We start from the raw sequence: 20,947 nt of genomic DNA, 5'->3' as shown, positions 1-20,947 counted from the left end.
ACTGGACCAGTGGACCGATAGGTAACATTCATCTACGACAGTTCCGACCGAAGCCTTGTCGTCTCCATCTAGGCGCATCGCCATTCCAAAGCAAAAGTTGTCGTCTCCCTGTCACCGCGCAACCACTCGTCCATCATCCATCCGCCGGGTCCCTACAATACCTCTCCTCACCTTGACTTCAGCGGCCATGGCGGGGCCGGACAACCTCGTGTCACCTCGGGTAGGTACTACTTCCTTTATCTGGAAACACTTACCATGAAAATGAATAAAAAAGAATGTATTTAAATGTATTTTAATTCTAAATATATCTCTTACTATTCATTTTGATGACAAGTATTTTCAGATGAAGACAACCCCTCCGTTGACGCATCGTGTCTAGCACTGCACAACTTGTCAAACAAATGCAATCGATCAACACTCGAACCCCTGGCTGTCTCGCTCTATAAATACTCCACTGCTAAAGCGTGACCAGCCAGGACATAGGATCATGGTGAGCAGCAGCACCAGCACCATGGCGGCGCTGGTCACCGCCGTGCTGTGCCTGACGGCGAGCCGCGTGCTGGGGCAGTTGCAGGTGGGGTTTTACAGCACCACCTGCCCCAACGCCGAGGCCATCGTCTGGCGCGCCGTCACGGCGGCCTTTGCGACGACCGACCCCGGCGTGGCCGCCGGGCTCATCCGGCTCCACTTCCACGACTGCTTTGTCGAGGTACGTGTCGCATAGGATCAGAAGCAGCTGCATGCTGCAGCTATATACACCTGCTTTTGCATGGCTGCTCCGCACGGGTGCATGCTAAACACATACTAGTAGTTGGGGCGCTACCGGGTGGCGCCGCTTGAGACGAAGTTGGGCGGTGTCAGATGGGAGACGCCCTTCCACTCTCCTATTTGCACAAGGACATGCCCGCCTTTTATTTACGTATATGTTCACACATGCACGTGAAACTGATCAGGACATTCCTAAAACCAATTAGATGCAACCAGAATGATTTGGTAACTTATTTCTCCTAGTAATTGTAAGCTGCTACAACATCTCCAACACTGAAAGAGGAAACTCTCAGCAGGAAGACGATTCATCCAGAGGTAACATACATCAACATGGAAAGCAAGAACACTAGCACTCATTGAAGCTTGATCAGAAATGCAAGCTTCCTTGGTTTCCTTTCATACATATACAGAAACCCTCATTCTTCTAACCGGCTAGATATGGAGCTGATTAATTAGATCGATATGAGTACCTACAAACACAGGAACAAGTAAATAGTTATGTTGATTTTGCAATGAAATAGAAGATGAACCAATCAACTTGAAGTAGCATTCCCCCACTTGTTCATTAGAATCATTCATCTTGTTGGATGCAGCACAAGAAGCCAAGAATTAGGTAGTAAAATTCCCCCATTTGCAGGCTCTCCATGAGGACGCCACGCTCGTTCACCAGGAGGGTCTTCCAGAAGAGTGGACCAGAATCCCATCATGCCCGAATGTGCCTGCCACGCAGAATGCGCTGAAAAAAATTAATTTACAGAAATTGAAATCCATTACGGCCACTGCACATGCATAAAAAAGATTAGGATAAGAAGCAAAGACAATAGCATCATAGATACTGATAGGTGCATATAAATACAGAGACAGCGTTTATAACCTAGATGATGCAATGTTTATAACCTAGATGATTGACCTGCCGATAAGCGGAAACATAAAGTTGAATATCATGCTCAAAGAATGTGTATAAAAAGTTTAACTTCAAGATGAAAAACACAATAGCATGGACTTTCATACTTCAGCATGTAATTTTTTGCAGAATAACTGCTATAATGCTTTTTCAAAAATAGAGCTTACCTAAAAGAAAAAAATCTTGCTCAGAGGCTGAGGTAGGGATTCCTTCAGGACACATTGGTATGACTACATAAACTGCAAATCGTTCGCCAGCTCTAATCTTGGTTGCAATTTTGAGGGCCAAGTCCTTTGGTATTAGATTGTCCGCACCTGCAGCATCCCAAGGGATCAAAAATCCAGTTTGTGTAAATCATGTGATAACATTGAACATCAATGTTCAATTTACACAACAGTATCGTCAACAACAAAGGCATGAATGAAACAGAAACATTGTGCCCTACCTATCAAAAGTAGAAAGAGCAAAATAAACCCATGTTCTCCCTGCAATGTGGCCTATCAAATAAACGAACGAAGAGAAAAATAAACCATGCTCTCCCTGCATTCCGTAGTGCGTGTTTTGCTCTGTTTTACCAGCTTAAGAATATGCAGGCAAATGTGGAAGTGAAGCTATGCCTAACAATAATTATTCCAAGTTAAAACCAGCAATAGACTCCTTACCATAGTTAAAAAAGTGTTGTTAGGCGCTTGCCTAGGTGTGCTTAAACGCTGGGCGTTGGCACGCTGGCATAATGTCGCACTGGCCCTAGGTGCTCAAAAAGGCGACCAGTAAGAAATCAGCATTCTCCGTCAATCTCCCTGGCAAGGATTTGACCTCCCTGATAAGGATTTGACCATTCGGACGAGAAATCGATCGATTCCGTCAAGGGGTTGAGATTCTCCAGCGTGAAATCGAGCTTTGCTGGCTTGTTGCCATGGGTGCAGCAAGGAAGAGGAAGAGGGAGAGAGGCAGTGCGAGGAGGATCCCTATAAATTTTGTCGACTGTGCACACACGGCAGGTTTTAATAAGAGAAGAATAGGATAGACGGGCCAGTGCTTTAATGGGCTAGGTCAGTCCATCTTACTTATTTCTTCACACCGGGTATGATGGAATTGCCGTCGACATCTCGATGTGAGATTGATAGCGATGGAGGCACCTACAGGAAGAACACATCAGGATTACACATTAGAAGGAACATGTACAGAACTGAGAGAAGTTCTGGTTGATAAATAGAGGTAAATAGTGAGACCATTTTTAAACAATTTGCTGCTTTATTTTAAGTCCAAATAATCAATTCACTACTGTTATTAGTAAGTAAAGATGTTCATTTATGCCTAAAATGTAAAGATATTCGTGTTCAAATATTCCACTTAGTTGTTGCAAAATAGCTTTCATTTAGGGATACTTCCGGAAAAAAAATTGCACATATGCCTAGACAAAAACATTATCTTACTGCAATAACATTGCTATCAAGTAATGATGATTGTAGCGGAAAAACATATCAGATGAACTTGTTCAAAACCTTTAGCTCAACCACCTAAAACCATGTTGTATTGAGTGAGTTATAATGAGTCATAAACAATACTACTAAATATACACATAATACAAGGAACAAGATTGGGAGACATATGAGGAATTATTGCAAAGGCTCGTCAACAGCTTACATGCAAAAGCGATATATCTGTAAACATGGACATAACTGAATTTTGGGTTGGGAAGCATTTGAATTTCAGTATAGTTTTGTCCTTGCAAAACCAAATACCTCTAATTTCTCAACAATTCATATGATTGATAAGAACGAGAAAACAAAGTGGCCCCCATATGACAGTCTCGTCAACTGCATATCCTATTTTGTAAAGTAAACATACATGTGCTATTTTTTCCAAACAAATGTCGTCTTTGCATACAGGAGTGTTACTCTGTATAAGTAGATGCAGGACAACAGCCAAGCTGACAAACATGAATTAACATGTATGATGGGATTGGATTGAGTGAGCGAAAATAAAATGGATCACAAGAAATCAAATGTTTAAGCTTAAAAAAATAGTTTCTATAGCTGTCCTCTGCAGCCTGATTGGATTAGAAAACATAAGAGAGTTAGCTTTAAGTCAATAAATGTCTTTAGCTGCAAGACGTGCTAAGAATAAATCATGGCATTCAAGCTTCCACATAATATGTGCTTATAGATTCAAACAACTCACCACTGTCATCATTGCCACAGTCCCCAATGCAATATTAATTCTCAGGTAAGCAAGTTCCCATTACTTCCATATCTTCTGAAGAATATGTGTACATTTAACCAAAATGAATTATGAAGTACACTCACACGAGCACAAGCTCTCTATTGATGCCATGTACAGCTGTAGGCACCGATATGTATCAGATTTACATATGGTGGTAACATTCAGAGTCTAGTTATAATTTTATTTCTTTAAGTATTTGGATTATGCTAATACAGTGGTACATGCAGATTCTAAATTACAAGATCCGCAGAGAGTACGTAGGTGTAGGAACACTCGAAACAAATAGTAATGGGAGTAAAACAAGGACTACACTATGTATATTCTTGCAAGCATTGATGGAAAACAACTGATGACATGGTACGACCCACGTGAGCATCAGATTGATCCAGAATTCCAGATCAACATTAACACATACATGGACGGATCTAGATGAAATTGTGAAGTATCCCTACCGACCCTTGTTGGATTGATTGATTTAGAATGAACAGAACTGATTGTGCACTAGATGAATAGTACAATCCAGCTGCTGGTAGCCTGGTACCTCAGTGGGACGGGGTGGAGATAATAGAAGTGCCCGGCAAACATGACGGAGAATCAGATTACGTGGAGAAACGGCAGCAAATGAATGCTTCATGTCTCTCCTCCCCCGCTTGGCCTCCTTCCCTGTTCCCTATCCTCCTCTTCTTCTGATGTCCTCCCGTCACCGCCACGCATGTTCCCCTCCTACCACCACCAACGAAAACCGCATCCCCCGTCGACCAATGGAGCAAGAAATCTGTAGCGCCACTAACTTTTTCAATTGGACTTCCCCTGCTGCTTCCTTGCTCCTCTCTGCCGCTATGTCCTGGCCGGGAGACGACGTCTCACCTCACCGGTGACGGCTCGCCCGTAGACGAGAGAAAAGGGGCGGCAGTGGCGCTGGTCGGGATGGAGCAGGGCGAGAGAAGAAGCAGCAGAGAAACGGCTGTCCTCTGATGGGCAGCGTTAGAGAAGCGATGGGGGCAGGGGCGGCGGCGGCGGCGGCGGCGGCAGCAACCCTAGGTTGGGGTGGAAAGTGAGAGAGGGAGAGAAAAAGAATCGTCCCGTGCGAGGGATGATCTACCAGCGTTTTTTCTTTCTGTGCGAGCATTGCACAGTAACACAACGACACGTGTACACGCTCGTTGCTCGCTCCTTCCGCGACTGTTAAAGGGATGTATACGTTTTCCCCTCTCTCCTATGTAGCATGTCCGTACGGTCGACACGCATATATCTCTTCTTTAATATTTTCTCCATATTTATTTACTCCGCATATTAGGTGTGGTCAAAGTCAAGCTTTGTAAACTTTAACTAAATTTATATACAAAAATGTTAACATATACAATAACAATTCAATATCACTAGATCCATTATTGAATGTACTTTCACATCATATAAATTTGTTATGATATCTATTTATATTCGTTTATATAAACTTGGTCAAACTTTAAGAAGTATAACTTCAGTTAACTCTAATATGCAGAGTAAGAAAAACAGAGGGAGTATCGTATACGACCAGATACTCATATAAACGTGCATATGGTTACACCTGTAAACACACATGCACAACCTAAGGATCTTCGAGAGATCGAACGGACACATTATCTTGGGATTGATAAAGTTTTTATAGATATCTCGTAGTTGACGGAAACATTTCCTATCATCGAACTACCATGATTGAAAAGACTGAAATAAATGCCTTACCCCTAAGAAAAAGACTGAAATAAATCTAGAAAAATACGAGCACCAGTACCATGTCTAAGACTCAAACCCTGGTGTGAGCTAGTTGCGTAAAAAAACCTAACCAGTTGAGCTTTGTATCTAATACACGAGTTATATTTGTTCTCAGACGGGAAATTAACAGCGCTCTCGGAGTATAACAAATTTGCACTTTCTCTTTCCGAGTCACATGCATCACGTGCATGTTAACTTCGTTCGCACGTAGGGAGTAATGTCTAATTTGTCACCTTTGTACACCAGCGCATGTTCTTCCACATGACATCGGAGCTAGGAGATTTCGAATTCAAGCCCCCCGCTTTCTAAATACAAAGGTTATACATTATTTTGATCTAGCTCGAAGAAGCCACACGTGAGTGAGAGTAAAAGGTATTGCTCCAGTATATTGATCATCTTTCTCCCTCGGTTTGAGTTTTTTTTCCAGTAAACCAGATGGTGCATATATAATTGTATACTCCATTAATTAAGAACGTAACCACTTAATTTTATTTCTCCACCAGGGTTGTGACGCGTCGGTGCTTCTGTCTGTCAACCCTGGCGGTGGTCGAACGGAGCGAGATGCACCGCCGAACAACCCGAGCCTCCATGGCTTTGAGGTTGTCGATGCAGCCAGGGCCGCACTAGAACAGAGCTGCCCGCACCGTCTCATGCGCCGACATCCTTGCCTTCGCTGCCCGGGACAGCATCAACCTCACCGGCGGCAATGCATTGTACCAGGTCCCTGCTGGCCTCCGCGACGGGAACATCTCAACTGCGGATAGCGTGTTTGGCCTCCCTAGTCCAAACTTGACAGCGGATGGGCTCATACAAAGTTTCAAGGACAAGACCCTAACTGCCGAGGAGATGGTGATACTATCCGGCGCCCACACCTTGGGCCGCTCCCATTGTGACTCCTTCATCTTCAGGAACCATGAGAGGCTGGCGAGCGGTACCATCAGCCGGACATACCAAGTTACCAACCGCTGCCGGAGGCGTTGTGCCCGACGAACACGATCCAAGTGGCCAACGTGATGACAATGATCGACCTCAGCACGCCGACAGTGCTGGACAACAACTACTACAAGCTGTTGCAGTTTAACCTTGGCCTGCACTTCTCTGATGACCAGCTCGTCCGCAACGCCACGCTCAAGGCCTCCGTCGATGCCTTCGCCGCCGATGAGACTACTTTTTTTTGAAACTGTGATGATTTTTATAGCAAATTCAGAAACTATACACCCTAATGCAGAAAAAATCAAAAGTATCACCCTATTGGCCCAAGAGGAACTTTTCGGTCTACCATTGGCCGAAGAGGGACTTTTCGGTCAATTGCTGGCCAAAAAGGGACTTTTGCAGCCAACCGCTGGCCAAAGAGTCTTTATTCGGCCAACACCGGCTCTACCGTTTTAGAAAATTCATATCAATTAGGATTTTTAGTATTTTAATTTGATTCTTTTTGCATTAGATTATAAATGTTATGAAGTTTCTGTAGATATCAAGTTTGACTAGATTTGAAAGTTCAAATTTGAATTTTCATGAATTTGCTCAAATCACTAGATTGCCTATAATTTGAGCTAGGAGTATTCTTTTTAGATGGTTCTTTTTGCTACTGGTTCTTTGTGACTTTGTTTATCAGTAGTAATTAATTGGTGAATTTTAGGATTATTTAAAATTAGGTTTTCACGAAAACAGTTCTGTTTTAGTGTTTTATTGGTTTTGTGCTATTTCTTTTAATTTTAATTGCTTTAAATTGTTTTCTTTATTTTTTGACATATTCTTTTAGTTTCTATTAAGTTATTAGTAGATATTTTATTTGTAGTATTTTTTTGTATTTTATTTCTTTTATCCTCCATTTTCTTTCCCGTCGTTCTTTCCCTCCATTTTCTCCCGCTATTTTCTTTGCCGCCATTTTCTCCCGCCATTCTTTGCCGCCATTCTCTCCCGCCATTCTTTGCCTCCATTTTCTCTTGCCATTTTATTTCCCGTCATTTTATTTGCCGCCATTCTCTCCCTCCATTTTCTCCCGCCATTTTATTTCCTGCCATTCTCTCCCGCCATTTTCTTTCCCGCTATTTTCTTTCCCGCCATTCTCTCCCGCCATCTTCTTTCCCGCCATCTTCTTTATCGCCATCTTCAATTCTCAACTTATAAAACGAGCCTCATGTTGTCCATGATCGTAGATAACATCGTCTGACACGGTCTGTGTCTCCTGCGTCGGTGCTGCTGGTAGAGTGTGAAACACTGTCTGAGAGAAGTCATAAGTGTTTGCAGCTTCGTCATCATCATCGGAGAGTGTTTCACACTTATGACTTCTCTCACACAGTGTTTCACACTCCACAGGAAGGCATCATAGTCATCCTCCGTCGATGCAACACTCCTTAGTGTGGCGGAAGAGAATGGCGGGAAAGAAAATGGCGGCAAAGAAGATGGTGGGAAAGAAAATGGATGGAAAAAGATTGTGGAAAAGTATTTTTTTTTCATGTATAAAACGGCAATGGTTGTATAGGATTTATAAGGAACTTTTAAATATAAACTCCTATGAAGCTCAAAACAAGTTTTCTAGTAGGATAAAAAAAATAAAAACAAAAAAATACTACAAATAAAATAGCTACTGATAACTAAACAGAAACAAAATGAATATGTCAAAAAAACTAAAGAAAACAATTTAAAGCAATTAAAATTAAAAGAAATGGCATAAAACCTATAAAACACTAAAACAGAACTGTTCTCATAAAAACCTAATTTTAAATAATTATAAAATTCGCCAATTAATTGCTATTGATAAACAAAGTCACGAACAACCAGTAGCAAAAAGAATCATCTGAAAAGATTCACCTAGCTCAAATTATAGGCAATCTAGTGATTTGAGCAAATTCATGAAAATTCAAATTTGAACTTTCAAATCTAGTCAAACTTGATATCTACAGAAACTTCATAACATTTATAATCTAATGCAAAAAGAATCAAATTAAAATACTAAAAATCCTAATTGATATGAATTTTCTAAAACAATAGAGTAGTTGTTGGCCGAAGAGGGACTCTTTGGCCAACTATTGGCCGAAAAGTCTCTCTTCGGCCAACATGAGGCCGACAAGGTGATACTTTTGATTTTTCTGTATTAGGGTGTGTAGTTTCCGAATTTGCTATAAAAATCATCGTAGTTTTAAAAAAAATCCAATGAGACGCTCTGGAAGGAAAAGTTCATTGCCGTCAAAGATGGGCAACATTGAGCCGAAAACCGGCGCTCAGGGAGAGATCCGCCTCAATTGCAGCGTCATCATCGTTCGCCTCGGCAAGGGCGATCGAGATGCTTCACTCGGGCTCCAACAACAATGCCCCCGATGGCGATGAGGAGATCACTACGGGCTGATGCATATTATGTACCGTGTACAAGTAGTGACTAGTGAGTATGTACACGCACTCGCGTTCATACGGTAGAACGTGTGTAAGCATGTACTGTGGTACCATCTGTAACGTGTACAAGTTTGATGTGCAGGAGGATGTGGAGAAATGGTGAATCCAGCCTCGGTCGTTGCTTGTAAAATTCCGTTCTGCTATTTTTGGTTTTGTCGATGTTTATCTTAACTTGCTCCAAAGTACTACACCCTTCGTTTTTTAAATGTAAGACGTTTTGTCAATTCAAGTACTCCATTGGTCCTTTTTCTTCTCGTTTCGAAGTATTATGCTTACAATATTCATGATCAGAATAACCAATCATTTATCGAAACAGATTTTCGTCCCTTTTTTGTAATAATGCACCGACCAGGTTTATATAATGCCATACACATGTTCGAAAGAAGGTGTAGTCACAAACATATCGAAAAGTGCAAGGAAAAAACATATCCGGTCCATGTGGTCGATTAACCGACTGTACAGGATTTTTTGGACCGTTTGGATAGGATTTTTTAGATGTCATATATAGGCCAAAAAAACACCTCAAACAGACACCATCAACCGACTTAAGATGGGTTGTAATAATAAATAAACTTGTAAAACTACTCCCTGCGTTCTTTTTTACTCCGTATATAAGATTTGTCTGAAGTCAAATTTGATAATCCATAACGAAATTTATATTTAAAAAATAATCAAAATTTACAAAATTAAAATTATATAATAGGAAAGTTAATTCCATGATGCATCTAATAATATTAATTTGGTATTGTGACTGCCGATTTACAAAATTAAAATTATATAATAGGAAAATTAATTCCAAGATGATGCATCTAGTATAGGTAATAATATTAACTTGGTATTGCGACTGTTGATAACTTTTTCCTATGAACATGGCCAAACTTTACAAAGTTTCGTTTGAGACAAATTCTATGTATGAGGTCTGAAATTTGACTTCAGGTAAATCTTATATGCAAAGTAAAGAAAAAACCCAGAGGGAGAGTACAATACATACGTATGATAGGAAGACTTCCCCGATCAAGATTCAAGAAGCCATCTCCTACACTTGGGGCGTGTTTGGTAACATTGCCGATTCAGCCTGGCCCGGCGAGCCTGGCTTTATTGAGCCGGTTTGAGGGAATGCAGGCAAAATAACCCCAGATGCACATAGTTTGGTTGCCCGCATGCCCCTAGTTGCATGAGACAACCATTTTTGACCCAACGTTTGGTTGCTCGCATTGCATTAGGTGCACATATGACATGGTGTTTGGTTGCAACCTGCATAAGGTGTTGTCACCACTTCTAACTAGTGATGACTTTACCATACACAATCTGAACATAGTGCCAGCTAGTTAAACAAATGATAGTTCATCCTAACTACAATCAAATGACAAATCAAATTATTAAGAGCCATTGGCTAAATAGGGGATAGTTTGTCGGTGTTGCTGCTTCATCTTCCTCTTCATATTCCTCTTCCTCTTCTGCTTCTGCTGCTGCTGCTTCTTCTTCCTCTTCTTCTGTGCTTCTGCTGTTGCTGTTTCTTCTTCCTCTTCTTCAAATCCTGCACTGACCTCTGTTAAGCCACATTGCCTCTGCCCACTCCAACCTTTTGTTCTTCCAAGCGTCATTGTCAAATGCCTCCACACCATGGCCAGAGCTAACAACATCGTCAGGCTCGACCTCTTCCTCCTCAGGCACGTGTTCATCAAAGCCCCACTGGAGGATCCAATTATGCAGAATGCAACAAGCAAGAACTAGCTTAACCTGAGTGGAGTATGTGTGGAATGGCTTCTGATCCAGGATCTTAAACCTATTCTTCAGAGTTCCAAATGCCCTGTCAACAGTTACTCTAAGGCTGGAGTGTCTGAGATTAAACAGCTCCTGTGCAGTCCTAGGAAAGTTCCTACCAGAGAACTCGTTGAGATTGTACCTTGTTTTCCTGAAGGGTGGAAGAATACCCGACCGACATGCATAGCCAGCATCTCCAAAGTAGAACTTGCCGTCGGGGATGTTGATCCCATCAGGTCGACCCATGCTGTCAGTGAGAATGTTTGCATCATGGGCTGACCCCTCCCAGCCAACCAGCACATATGTGAACTTCAGATCAAAGTCAACAGCAGCAAGCACATTCTGGCTTGTGTAGTGCTTCCTCCCCCTGTATGCTGCAGACTGTGACCTAGAAACTCTGGCAGTGACATGAGTACCATCTATTGCCCCAATGCAGTCCTGAAAATGGCATCACTAGCCCGTGTTAGTGCTGAACTTGAACAATACAGGCATATCAAGCCATGAAAAGTGTATATTGTCAATGCTCACCTTGAAGTATGGATACCATCTTGGGCTTCCACGAATCTTGGGTGGAGTCTGGCTAGATGGTCTCCTGGTCATCTCTCCTCTAAGCTCCCCAACAGCAAAAAGCACCTGCTTGAAGTACCTAGAGATGGTCTCTATTGATCTCCTGAACGTGTTGTGCATGACCCTGAACCTCTGGTTATGGCCAACAACATGGAGGAACATGGCCACTTGCTCTTTGACACTAGTGTTGATGCTATCTTGTAACAGGCCCCTGCTCCTGAAGGTCTCGACAAGCCTGGCAAATGGTGCTCTTTTCATTCTAAGCATCGACATAGCTTCGACGTCATTGCAGTTGTAGATGTAGTTCAGACTTTGGATCCTCTCCTGTTCCCAGGGAAACAATGGACCATAGCGGATCAACGGTCTCCCAGCACGACGAACAACTCTCTGGTGCATGAACATGACCCATGCCTGAATCACACTAATCAGTGATGCTGCCTGGATTATCAGCCTCATCCATGCGTCCATAACCTAGTCGACATCGACGATTCGTTCAATGGGAAATCGATCCTACACCTAGCTTAAAGGCCTAACCGCTGAGCTAACAAAGGGGGAGGGGGTGCTGCTTACCGGCATCGGAGACAAGGACGGCGTAGGGGGAGCCATGGCATAGAGTAGGTCGACCAGACAATGGCCAACAACAAGGGGAGCACCAGATCCGCCGCAAACGCTGCCGCCTCTTCCACCGCGGCCGCCTATAGCGCAGATCTGAAATCGCAGCCGCCGCCGGTGGTGAGGCAGTAGGGAAGAAAGGGGGGCAGTGGCTATGGGTGAGCGAGTGAAAGGGGGGTGAGGCTAATTTGGCGCCGGGACGGCACGCCAGATTTCCATCTCCCGCCATCCCCCCTCACCCGCGCCTCGCTCCCGCTCGTGTGACCTCGCGCTGCACTCAGCTTGGCTCGCGAGAAACTGCTGATCCGAGGGTTTCCAGCGAGCCAGGCTCTGGGCTGCTTTGAGAAGCGTGCGATGCAGGCCCAACAGGAAAACTAGGCAACCAAACAAGCCTCTCCCTTCCCGCACGGGCCTGGTTGGACTCGGTGCGGGCAACCAAACACGCCCTTGAGGATCAGAACACAAATCCGCACGCACGATTGTTAGAAACTCAGGGGTGTTTGGTTTCAGGGACTTTTTTGTATTGGGACTAGAAAAAGTCCCTAGCAAACCAAACAGGGTGAGACTTTTTTAAAACTTTTTGCTAAAAGTCCTTAGAAGCACCTCTTTGAAAGTCTTTTTCAAGAAGTTCTACAGGGACTAGAAAAAATACTAGTACTAGTACTAGAGAACCAAACACCACCTCAGAAAAAGCACGGGGGCGAGTCTACGCAGCCGTTGGTTCTCCGTGGACCAGGCCTACGGTCCGGACCCACGGGCGAGCGCCCCACCACGGCACCACCCACCACACCCGGTGGGCCAGCAGCAGTCCACGCGACCAACCGCCGAACCGGAGGAGCAAACGCCAACACACGACATGGATCTCCGCCGCACCGCGCCCAACAAATCCTAGGTAGGGTTCGTTCGCCGCCGGGAGAGGACGGCCGGCCGGTCGAATCCCAGCCTCCCCCCACCCCACCCGCGGATCCGGCCTCCGCCATGAGCTCCGCGCAGGACCCCTTCTACATCGTCCGGGAGGAGATCCAGGGCTCGGTAATCCCCTCTGCGCCCTTTTCTCTTCCTATACAGTAGTTGCAAATTTCGTATGCGCGCACCGATCAGGGCCGGAAACACTGCCGGTTACTGCGTTCGCGAGCTATGCCCATCCTAGCTGCTGCTGTTTATTTGGCTGCGCCGTGGCGTACTGGCAGCTGAAAAGTGGTTTTGTATTTTTTACCCCTCCGTTCCTAAATATAACTCCTTGTAAAGATTTTAATATGGATGTATATAGACGTAGTTTAGAGTGTAGATTCGCTTATTTTGCTCTGTATATAGTCCATATTGGAATCTGCTCCCTCTGTACCGAAAAGTATTTCGGTACAGAGGAAGTATAAAAAGACTTATATCTAGAAACGGAGGGAGTAGTATATAGTAAGGGCTTCTCCAGTACTGTATGGCTGAGATAGTCACCAACCTGGTGGGTAGCTGAGAAGATTGATGGTGCTGCCTGCTGGGACCAAAAATTTATATGCTTAGATGACGTAGTAGCTATGTTGTTGTATGGGGATATATGCATAGATATGTACATGTGGGTTCCAACCATGCTTCTGAGGGGAAATAAATTATATCCAATTTAAACACCGCACGCCTGCAGCACTTGTGGACTGGGAGTTACTTGAGGGAATAAGAGTGTGCAGGGCAGGCTATCAAATGCATGGTTGCTAGTTTGCTTAGTAGCTCTGTTCTATAGGGATATGTATGTAAGTATGTATATGTGGATTTTTAAGCATGGTTTCTGTATATCTGATGAGTGCATACCTCTGTAACTGCTCCTCTTTGCCTGGCATTACAAGGCCATTAGGCTGGATGCTTGAAAAGATGAGTCGCTGCAGTAAATGTTCTCCTAAGTCTCTTGTGGTTTCAGAAACACGTCCATTTATCTGTCATGCTCTGTTATTCCTGAAGATAAAGCTCCTTTGTATTTCTTAAAACTCTCCCATAGTTACACAGACATATTGCATCATCAGCCTGCAGTTATCATCTGTATTCCTCTCTTGGTCCCGAGGATAAGGACCTTTCTTTTCTCCCCTGGGTTAAAAGAATGGGAGTTTGTAAGGGAGGTTCTCTCTATTTTTTTTATGACATGAGGGAAGAGCTACTGATTTTAGCCATGCTTCCTGAATACCTATACAGAGCTCTGTAACTGGTATTCCTTATCTGATAATCCATGGCCTCTTTGACAAGTAGTTGAAATTTGAATAGCTAGTGCTGCTAAGTCTCTTCTAGTTTCAGAAACACATGAATTTATCTGTCTTCTTCTGTTAATCCTGAAGATAAAGCTCACATGTATATGTTGCTTAACTCCCCCATATCTTTAGAAACATATTGCATCATCAAACTGCATGTATCTTGGTCCCGAGGATAAATATCATCTTCATTTTGCAGATTGGTAAGCTGCAGACTACTTTCCATCGGTGGGAGCAAGTTTCTTCAAACACTGGAGAATATGTTCATATAACAAAAGAGCTTCTCACCAGCTGTGAAAGCATCGAGTGGCAGGTATAACAACTCAGCAAGACAGCACCAATAGTCACTTTGATCTCCATTCGGTACTAATCTATACAGCAGGATATGCATCTGATTTATCTAGTCTAAACTTTTTATTGCCATATATTTATTCTGGCCTGACTAGTTTTTGCTTATATTTAGGTGGATGAGTTAGAAAAGACAATTTCAGTTGCATCAAGGGATCCAGCGTATTATGGACTCGATGAAGTTGAACTCTCCAGACGAAGGAACTGGACTGGCTCTGCTCGTAATCAGGTATTTCTTTATGTTTTCCATCATTCATTTACATACTTCATCTGCCTTTATTATAATAACTGGACTGGCTTGAGGATTGTTCCTGAACAAGTTATACTACAGATTTCCTTCATTGTTTTTCTTCTAGCTATGTCATAGGATTACCAATGAGGCACATGTGTTATCTCCCTTTTTAGAACAAAAATGTGGTACTCTTGAGCATGCATGGACGGCACTATTACAGCTGAATATGATGATATCCTTTAGCCTGTAAAAGAGGAGACGGATGGGAATGACATTTATGTTGTGTGCTTTTATCTTTACGATTGGCAAAGTGAAAGTCTATTTATTTTGGATTCGTATCTTTGGACAACCACCAGATCGGTACTGTCAAAAGAGCTGTTGAAAAGGGGAAGAGCAATCCTGCAATGGCAAGACATCAGGACAATGGCACAAGCAGAACTAACTACTATTCTTCCCAAGACAATGATGACTATATTGCTTCAGAATCAGATAGACAGCTTCTACTCATGAGGTGAGTTTGCTCACTCTTACTTTTACTGCTCATATACTGTACAAATATGTTGGTTAGAAACATGTGCTCTAAAAAAAGAAACTTATTATCTGTTCAATATGAGTAGGATCACTCAAGATTCCCCTTTTATGTAAGTAGGCGGTGTTTAATTTAAAGTTATGGTGTTCTATGCATTGCTAAAAAAACTCAGTTACCACCAAAAAAAAACTGTTACCTCTGCCTTTTTTATTCCATGGTTTTAGTCCAGCATGAGCATCCTAAGTATTTTTACTAAGATTTTTTCTTTTGACACATCCTAATTAGTAGAAATATCATGTTTACATTCTATTTAGTGTCTTTGTTGCTCCTCCTGCATAATACAGCCTTTTCATGAACTGAATCATCTTATCTGTACGTGCTCATTCTCATGCCACCCTTGAGAGACCTGTATGAGTATGCTCTTGGTTATCGTTAACTAACTCTTTTTACCGAATTTCTTTTAGGCAGCAGGATGATGAACTCGATGAGCTCAGTGCGAGCGTTCAGAGGATTGGAGGTGTAGGGCTTACCATACACGAAGAACTATCTGGACAGGTAGTTGCTACTGACTGGCAAGCAGACTTCTAGGTTGCTGCATGGGCGTGCAGTTGTTTTTCCGTTATGAGTGTAGCGACATAAAAAATGTGCATGTTAGCATGTTACTGGCAGAGGAAGTAACTGGAGTACATGCTACTGTTTTTACAGGAAAGGATCCTCAACAACCTAAGCCTGGAGATGGAAACTACTTCCAACAGGCTCGACTTTGTGCAGAAACGAGTGGCGATGGTGATGAAGAAGGCCGGCATCAAGGGGCAGATCATGCTCATCCTCTTCCTGGTGGTCCTATTCATCATACTCTTCGTTCTAGTGTTCTTGACATAGCAATATACCACTACTCGTATAGAATATAGTGTACGTACGTACGTGTACCTGCTTACTGTAAGTTGTGTTCCACATTAAGCATTCAACCTTGCGGCTGTGTTCCACGTTTGAATGGAAAATCTCTTGCAGTTGTGCCTGTTCTATCAAGCTTGATGTTATCTACTCCCTCCGTTCCAAAATAGATGACCCAACTTTGTACTAACTTCAATACAAAGTTGGGTCATCTATTTTGGAACGGAGGGAGTATTTAGCATTGCTTAGAGACGATAGAAGTATTGACAGTTGGGAAACATAGATAGTCTCCCCATAATATAGATAATGTTGTAGTAAGCACCTATCTGAACGCTCAATCGGCATCAAAAGATGGCTTGAAAAAGGTACCTCGAATATATCTATGAATCTGATGAACCAAAAGTGCTATTCTGAGGTGTAAGATTCTTGTAAAACTAGTCAGATAGTAAGAGCTTCGCACAGGCTCATGATACTGCAAAAACTTTATTTGTCGCCTTAAGCGGAAGATAGACAGATCTTTGCACAGGCGCCCAAAACTGTCCCGGCCCGTTTCATTTTTCCTTCCAAATTTAATTTAAATTTTACCTTATTTCGTAATTAAAACTTTTCAAAAAAAGTTCAGAATTAGCTTTTTTTGTCAAATTATCGAAAATTGTTCAGAATTACAATATTGTGTTCCAGTTCTTAAAAATGTTTGGAAATATATATATTTTTCTCGTTCTGATTTTTTTCCAAATTCAGGACATATTCTATTTTTTTTCCAAAAACTGTTTGAGTTTTTCTAAATTATGGGATTTTTAGAAAAATGCATTTTTTAATATTCAAAATTCAAAAAATATTCTTGTTTAGTAAAATGTTCACAAATTCAAAGTAATGTCCATGTTTAAAACCACATTTTATAAAATTGTTCTGAATGTTCAAAATATGTTCTATTTTCAAAAATCGGTCACAACTGCGAAAAATGTTTGTGTTTTCATAAAAAGTTCATGTCTTTAGATAATGACGCCGTTTCAAATTTTGTTCATGTTCTGTTTTCCAAAATGGCTGGAATATTAAAATCATTGCTCATAATTTCAAAACATGTTCACTTTTCCATGCGCTATTTGGCTCAACTAGCGTCGTATAGTAGCATCCACACAGCTGCCTCAACAAAAGCAAAAATATACGTATAGATTTTGTTCCATCCATTCCACACATAGTTCCCTTTTTTCGTTTATCCCCCAAGTGGGCCGAACTGGGCCTATCATGCATTTCTTTTTCTGTTACTGACAAGCAGTAAAAAATGAAGGGCGCGAGGGGATTGAACTATGAACCTTCCCTATTGTGCCGACAGACAAAGCCAACTCAGCTTGCTTCCAATTATGATAGGAATAGTCTCACCTTGGAATTTTATACTAAATCACACCTTATTTTATATGTCCCTAAGTTGTCTGGAAATAAGAAGGTTATGTGAAAATAAGGAAGTTGTCTCGAGAATCATGTGCATAGCACGGGTACTCCATAAATTATTGCCGGAGGTAACTTGCATGTGCCAATAAAAGACCATATGCCCGTTGGCTATAGCCTATAATTAAAAAAATGTGGGCACGTGCTAACAAAAGAGAATATGCTAGTTTTGCTCTAATCAATAAAAATTGTGGGCACGTGAGTGCAAAAATAGTCGAAGAGAATAAACCCTGATAAGAAGGGACATTCATGCCTGGTTATGCGCTAATTATACCAATCAAACAAAATTTATGCGCTGCAATTAGTAATCTATTCGGTTACATTGTCGTAGGAGAGAATGGTCGAAGCAACCATATGCCTCGAAGGTCGCCGTGTAGCAACCAAATGAGGACACAACCACAACTCCGAGACGAAGGCGGACCCGGAGGAAAAAAGGCACTAGTTGGATGGTCGCCACCACGCCGACCATCCCCACCACTATCAAGATCTTGTGGACCAATCATGACCCATGAGGAAAAAAGGTACCTTCGTGGAGACCGTCAAAGGGTGGCAGCAGCAGTGGTTCTACGTCACAGAGCCTCGCGACGCCACCTGGGCTGCGGCTCCCGAATTCCAGTCCGGAGCCCCGATGCGGCTCACCTCCTGGCTAGAGAAGGGCCTGGACTGGTCTTCGGCGGACGAGCTGTCAGCGCTTCAGACGCGCATTAGGAGCATGGTCGACAAGAACATCAAACTCGTCAATGTGATCCAGGTTATGCTAGTTCGCCGGATCCTTCCATGCCAAAGCCGGACTTGCCATTTGTGGGAGTTCGATCCAGCCGAGCACCAGACCTTGCAACAGTTCTTCGAAACTACGCACGAAGACATCTGGAAGGTGCTCTTTAAGGCCAACGAGACATACCCGAAGACGACCGAGGACCGTGGGCACGACCTGGCCCATCCCGTCAGTCCGGTAAGTCTTTCGTATTTCAAGGTGTATCCTTTACTTTCTTACCTAAGGAAGATGTATAAGCTTCCTTATCTGTTTTTTCAGGGCTGGACAAAGAAGGCGGAGCGGGTTCAGTGTCCGGCTCCACTGCCCGAGGAACCAGCCATCCCGTTTCCAACAAAGATGTTGGTCCTGGCGCCCTACCAGGCGCCGGAGAAGAAGGCCAAGGGGACTAGAAGTGGCCCCCGCCATAAGGGTACTTCGGACGTGACGTACGAAGACGCCGAAACCCACTCCTCCCCCACTGAGGATGACGACGACGAGGAGGAAAGCAACTCTCCCCCTGAGGGGAGAGGGAAGAAGAGGGCAGCCTCCACACATCTGGAGGCTGAAGCGTTCAAGAAGGGGAGAGCCTCCCTCGCAGACGACGCCGCGCTGGATACTGATAGCAGCTCGGAGTGGTGTCCCAGGGATAAGCCCCTGGCCGAATCGTAAGTACTCAAAGGCACCGACACACTCGTATTCCTTTACTTTATAATTTTGACATGTTTAAATCGTGCAGTGCAGTCCCTCCCACAACAGCTCCCACCGATCCTCATCGGGGGTTCGCTGGATCCAAAGGCGATGGATAGTGGGTCACCGTCGGCGGCCTCCTCTCCCAAGGCCAAGGGTGACGCCGAGGTGCTGTCCCGAAGGACCTTCTCCGGCCAGGGAGAGGTGCAAGAGGCCGTCAGGGCGGCGCCAGAGGGTAATACCTCGGCCGCCGGACACATGGGGGAGCAAATACCCATGGAGACTGGCGATGGGGGCCATATCCAATTCAGCCCCCAGTCGAACATGATCCCGGAGACCTATACAGCTCCGGAATCTGGCAAACAGCCTCCTTCAAAAGAAGGAGGTGCACCAATTCCACCGGTGACCTCTGTCCACCCAGAGGCACCGGATGCTCTACCGGAAGCGCTGCAAAGCGCTTCCATTGTTGAGGAACACCGTGTCCTTATGGGTATGGTGGTTGAGAGGGTTCAGTCTGTTAAGAGCGGACTGACCAAAGCCTGCACCAGCCTTCTGACAGGCTTTTAGGTAAACGACGCAATTGGATAAAAAGAGTTCCATAGAGATCCCAAGCGAAATACAAAGAATTTGAGTAGTAACATGCATCTAGTAGAAATAAGTGAAGCACATCAAGAAAGAGAGCAATTTCTAGCTAGAAAATTAGAGAGATAAGTGCCCAGAGAAACCTGCTTGTCCTATGCAGATAGCGAGAAGGCAAACTGCTGGAGCTTTGCCCGCTCCAACTTCCTGCCATGGGTGCAGAGCTGCAGGCCCTCGAGGTTACCAAAACTACACAGCGGAGGCGCGCGGCGCATGGCCGGGCGTTAACTACCTTGTGGCGCTAATAGCAGCGGTATTGTCGTCCATCCGCTCGTCGGTCGTGATCCTCACGGCCAAGCGCACAACATCCAGGGTTTCGTGTTGTCACTGCCCGCCTTCTCGATCGCCGCCTCCGCCAACGCCATGGACCGTGACGCCGCTCGTCAAAGAAGGCGTAGGCCGCTAGGATCGGACCATGGTGGGGCATGCTCGGGGATGTGGCGTACGGAGCACCATTCCATCTCAGGAGGAAGAAAAGAGAAAATGATCGAAGAGCAGGTCGAGGCCCTGCAGCCACCATGGACGCCACTCAAATATTGCGTTGTACAACAGGATTTGATGGCCGGCTTCCAAAGTCAAACTGTACCGCCGCCCCTCTCTGATGTTGCACACGACTGATTAAGAAGAAGGAAAGATGGGGAATTTGAGGATTTTCCACGCCTTTAATTATACTTTGAGGATTTGCCCCCGTTTATCCTGTAACTGAGGATTTACCACACATTTGCTGTAATCTTGAGGATTTGCCCTCTGTACACGGTTTGTATCATTTGGCAGATTATAGTATAAACTATGTGACCAAAATGCCCCTGGTCCAAATCAGGATGATTAATCCCAATCGGACATGTATCTTATCTCTTCTTCCTTTTGCCTGTACTCTGTTCGTCTGGATGGCCGCCCTGCAACCTCGCCGTACGTAGTGCGACCTCGCAGCGGCTATACCGGCAAGGGCGTCCTCCCCTGAGCTGCTGCTGTATGGTGTTGTGCCTCCTTGAGCTTGCGACGCCCTCACTGTGCGCAACCTTCCACGAGTTGCCGCTGCATGCTGATGTGCGTCCGTGAGATGCAACGAGGTCTCGCTGTGTGGAACCTTCCCCGAGCTGCTGCTTCCTCCTGCTGACCCTCGCCGAGCTTGCTGCTGCCGCAATGGGCCCTGCCTTCCCCGAGCTGCTGCTTCCTCCTGCTGACCCTCGCCGAGCTTGCTGCTGCC

General features: G+C 44.1%; 1 protein-coding gene, 1 long non-coding RNA gene and 1 pseudogene across 2 annotated transcripts; 2 read left to right on the top strand and 1 right to left on the bottom strand.

The window, feature by feature from the left end:
* Window positions 1-187: 187 nt before the first annotated feature.
* Window positions 188-9,146, top strand: LOC119273206 (annotated as a pseudogene).
* Window positions 1,003-4,891, bottom strand: LOC119273596. The gene is made up of 4 exons (XR_005134918.1): window positions 4,440-4,891; window positions 2,740-2,811; window positions 1,840-1,986; window positions 1,003-1,487 (listed from the first exon to the last, which is right to left on the bottom strand). It is a non-coding gene; the product is annotated as an uncharacterized LOC119273596 (long non-coding RNA).
* A 3,650-nt stretch (window positions 9,147-12,796) lies between the features above and the next one.
* Window positions 12,797-16,349, top strand: LOC119270615 (syntaxin-61-like). The gene is made up of 6 exons (XM_037552633.1): window positions 12,797-13,018; window positions 14,411-14,524; window positions 14,675-14,788; window positions 15,148-15,302; window positions 15,785-15,875; window positions 16,026-16,349. The coding sequence occupies exons 1-6, from the start codon at window positions 12,965-12,967 to the stop codon at window positions 16,200-16,202; spliced, it is 705 nt and encodes a 234-aa protein (XP_037408530.1). The 5' UTR covers window positions 12,797-12,964; the 3' UTR covers window positions 16,203-16,349.
* Window positions 16,350-20,947: the final 4,598 nt, after the last annotated feature.

This window comes from Triticum dicoccoides, chromosome 3A (genome assembly GCF_002162155.2).
Source record: "Triticum dicoccoides isolate Atlit2015 ecotype Zavitan chromosome 3A, WEW_v2.0, whole genome shotgun sequence".
NCBI classification, from domain to species: Eukaryota; Viridiplantae; Streptophyta; class Magnoliopsida; order Poales; family Poaceae; genus Triticum; species Triticum dicoccoides.
This window is presented reverse-complemented; position numbering and strand designations above follow the sequence as displayed.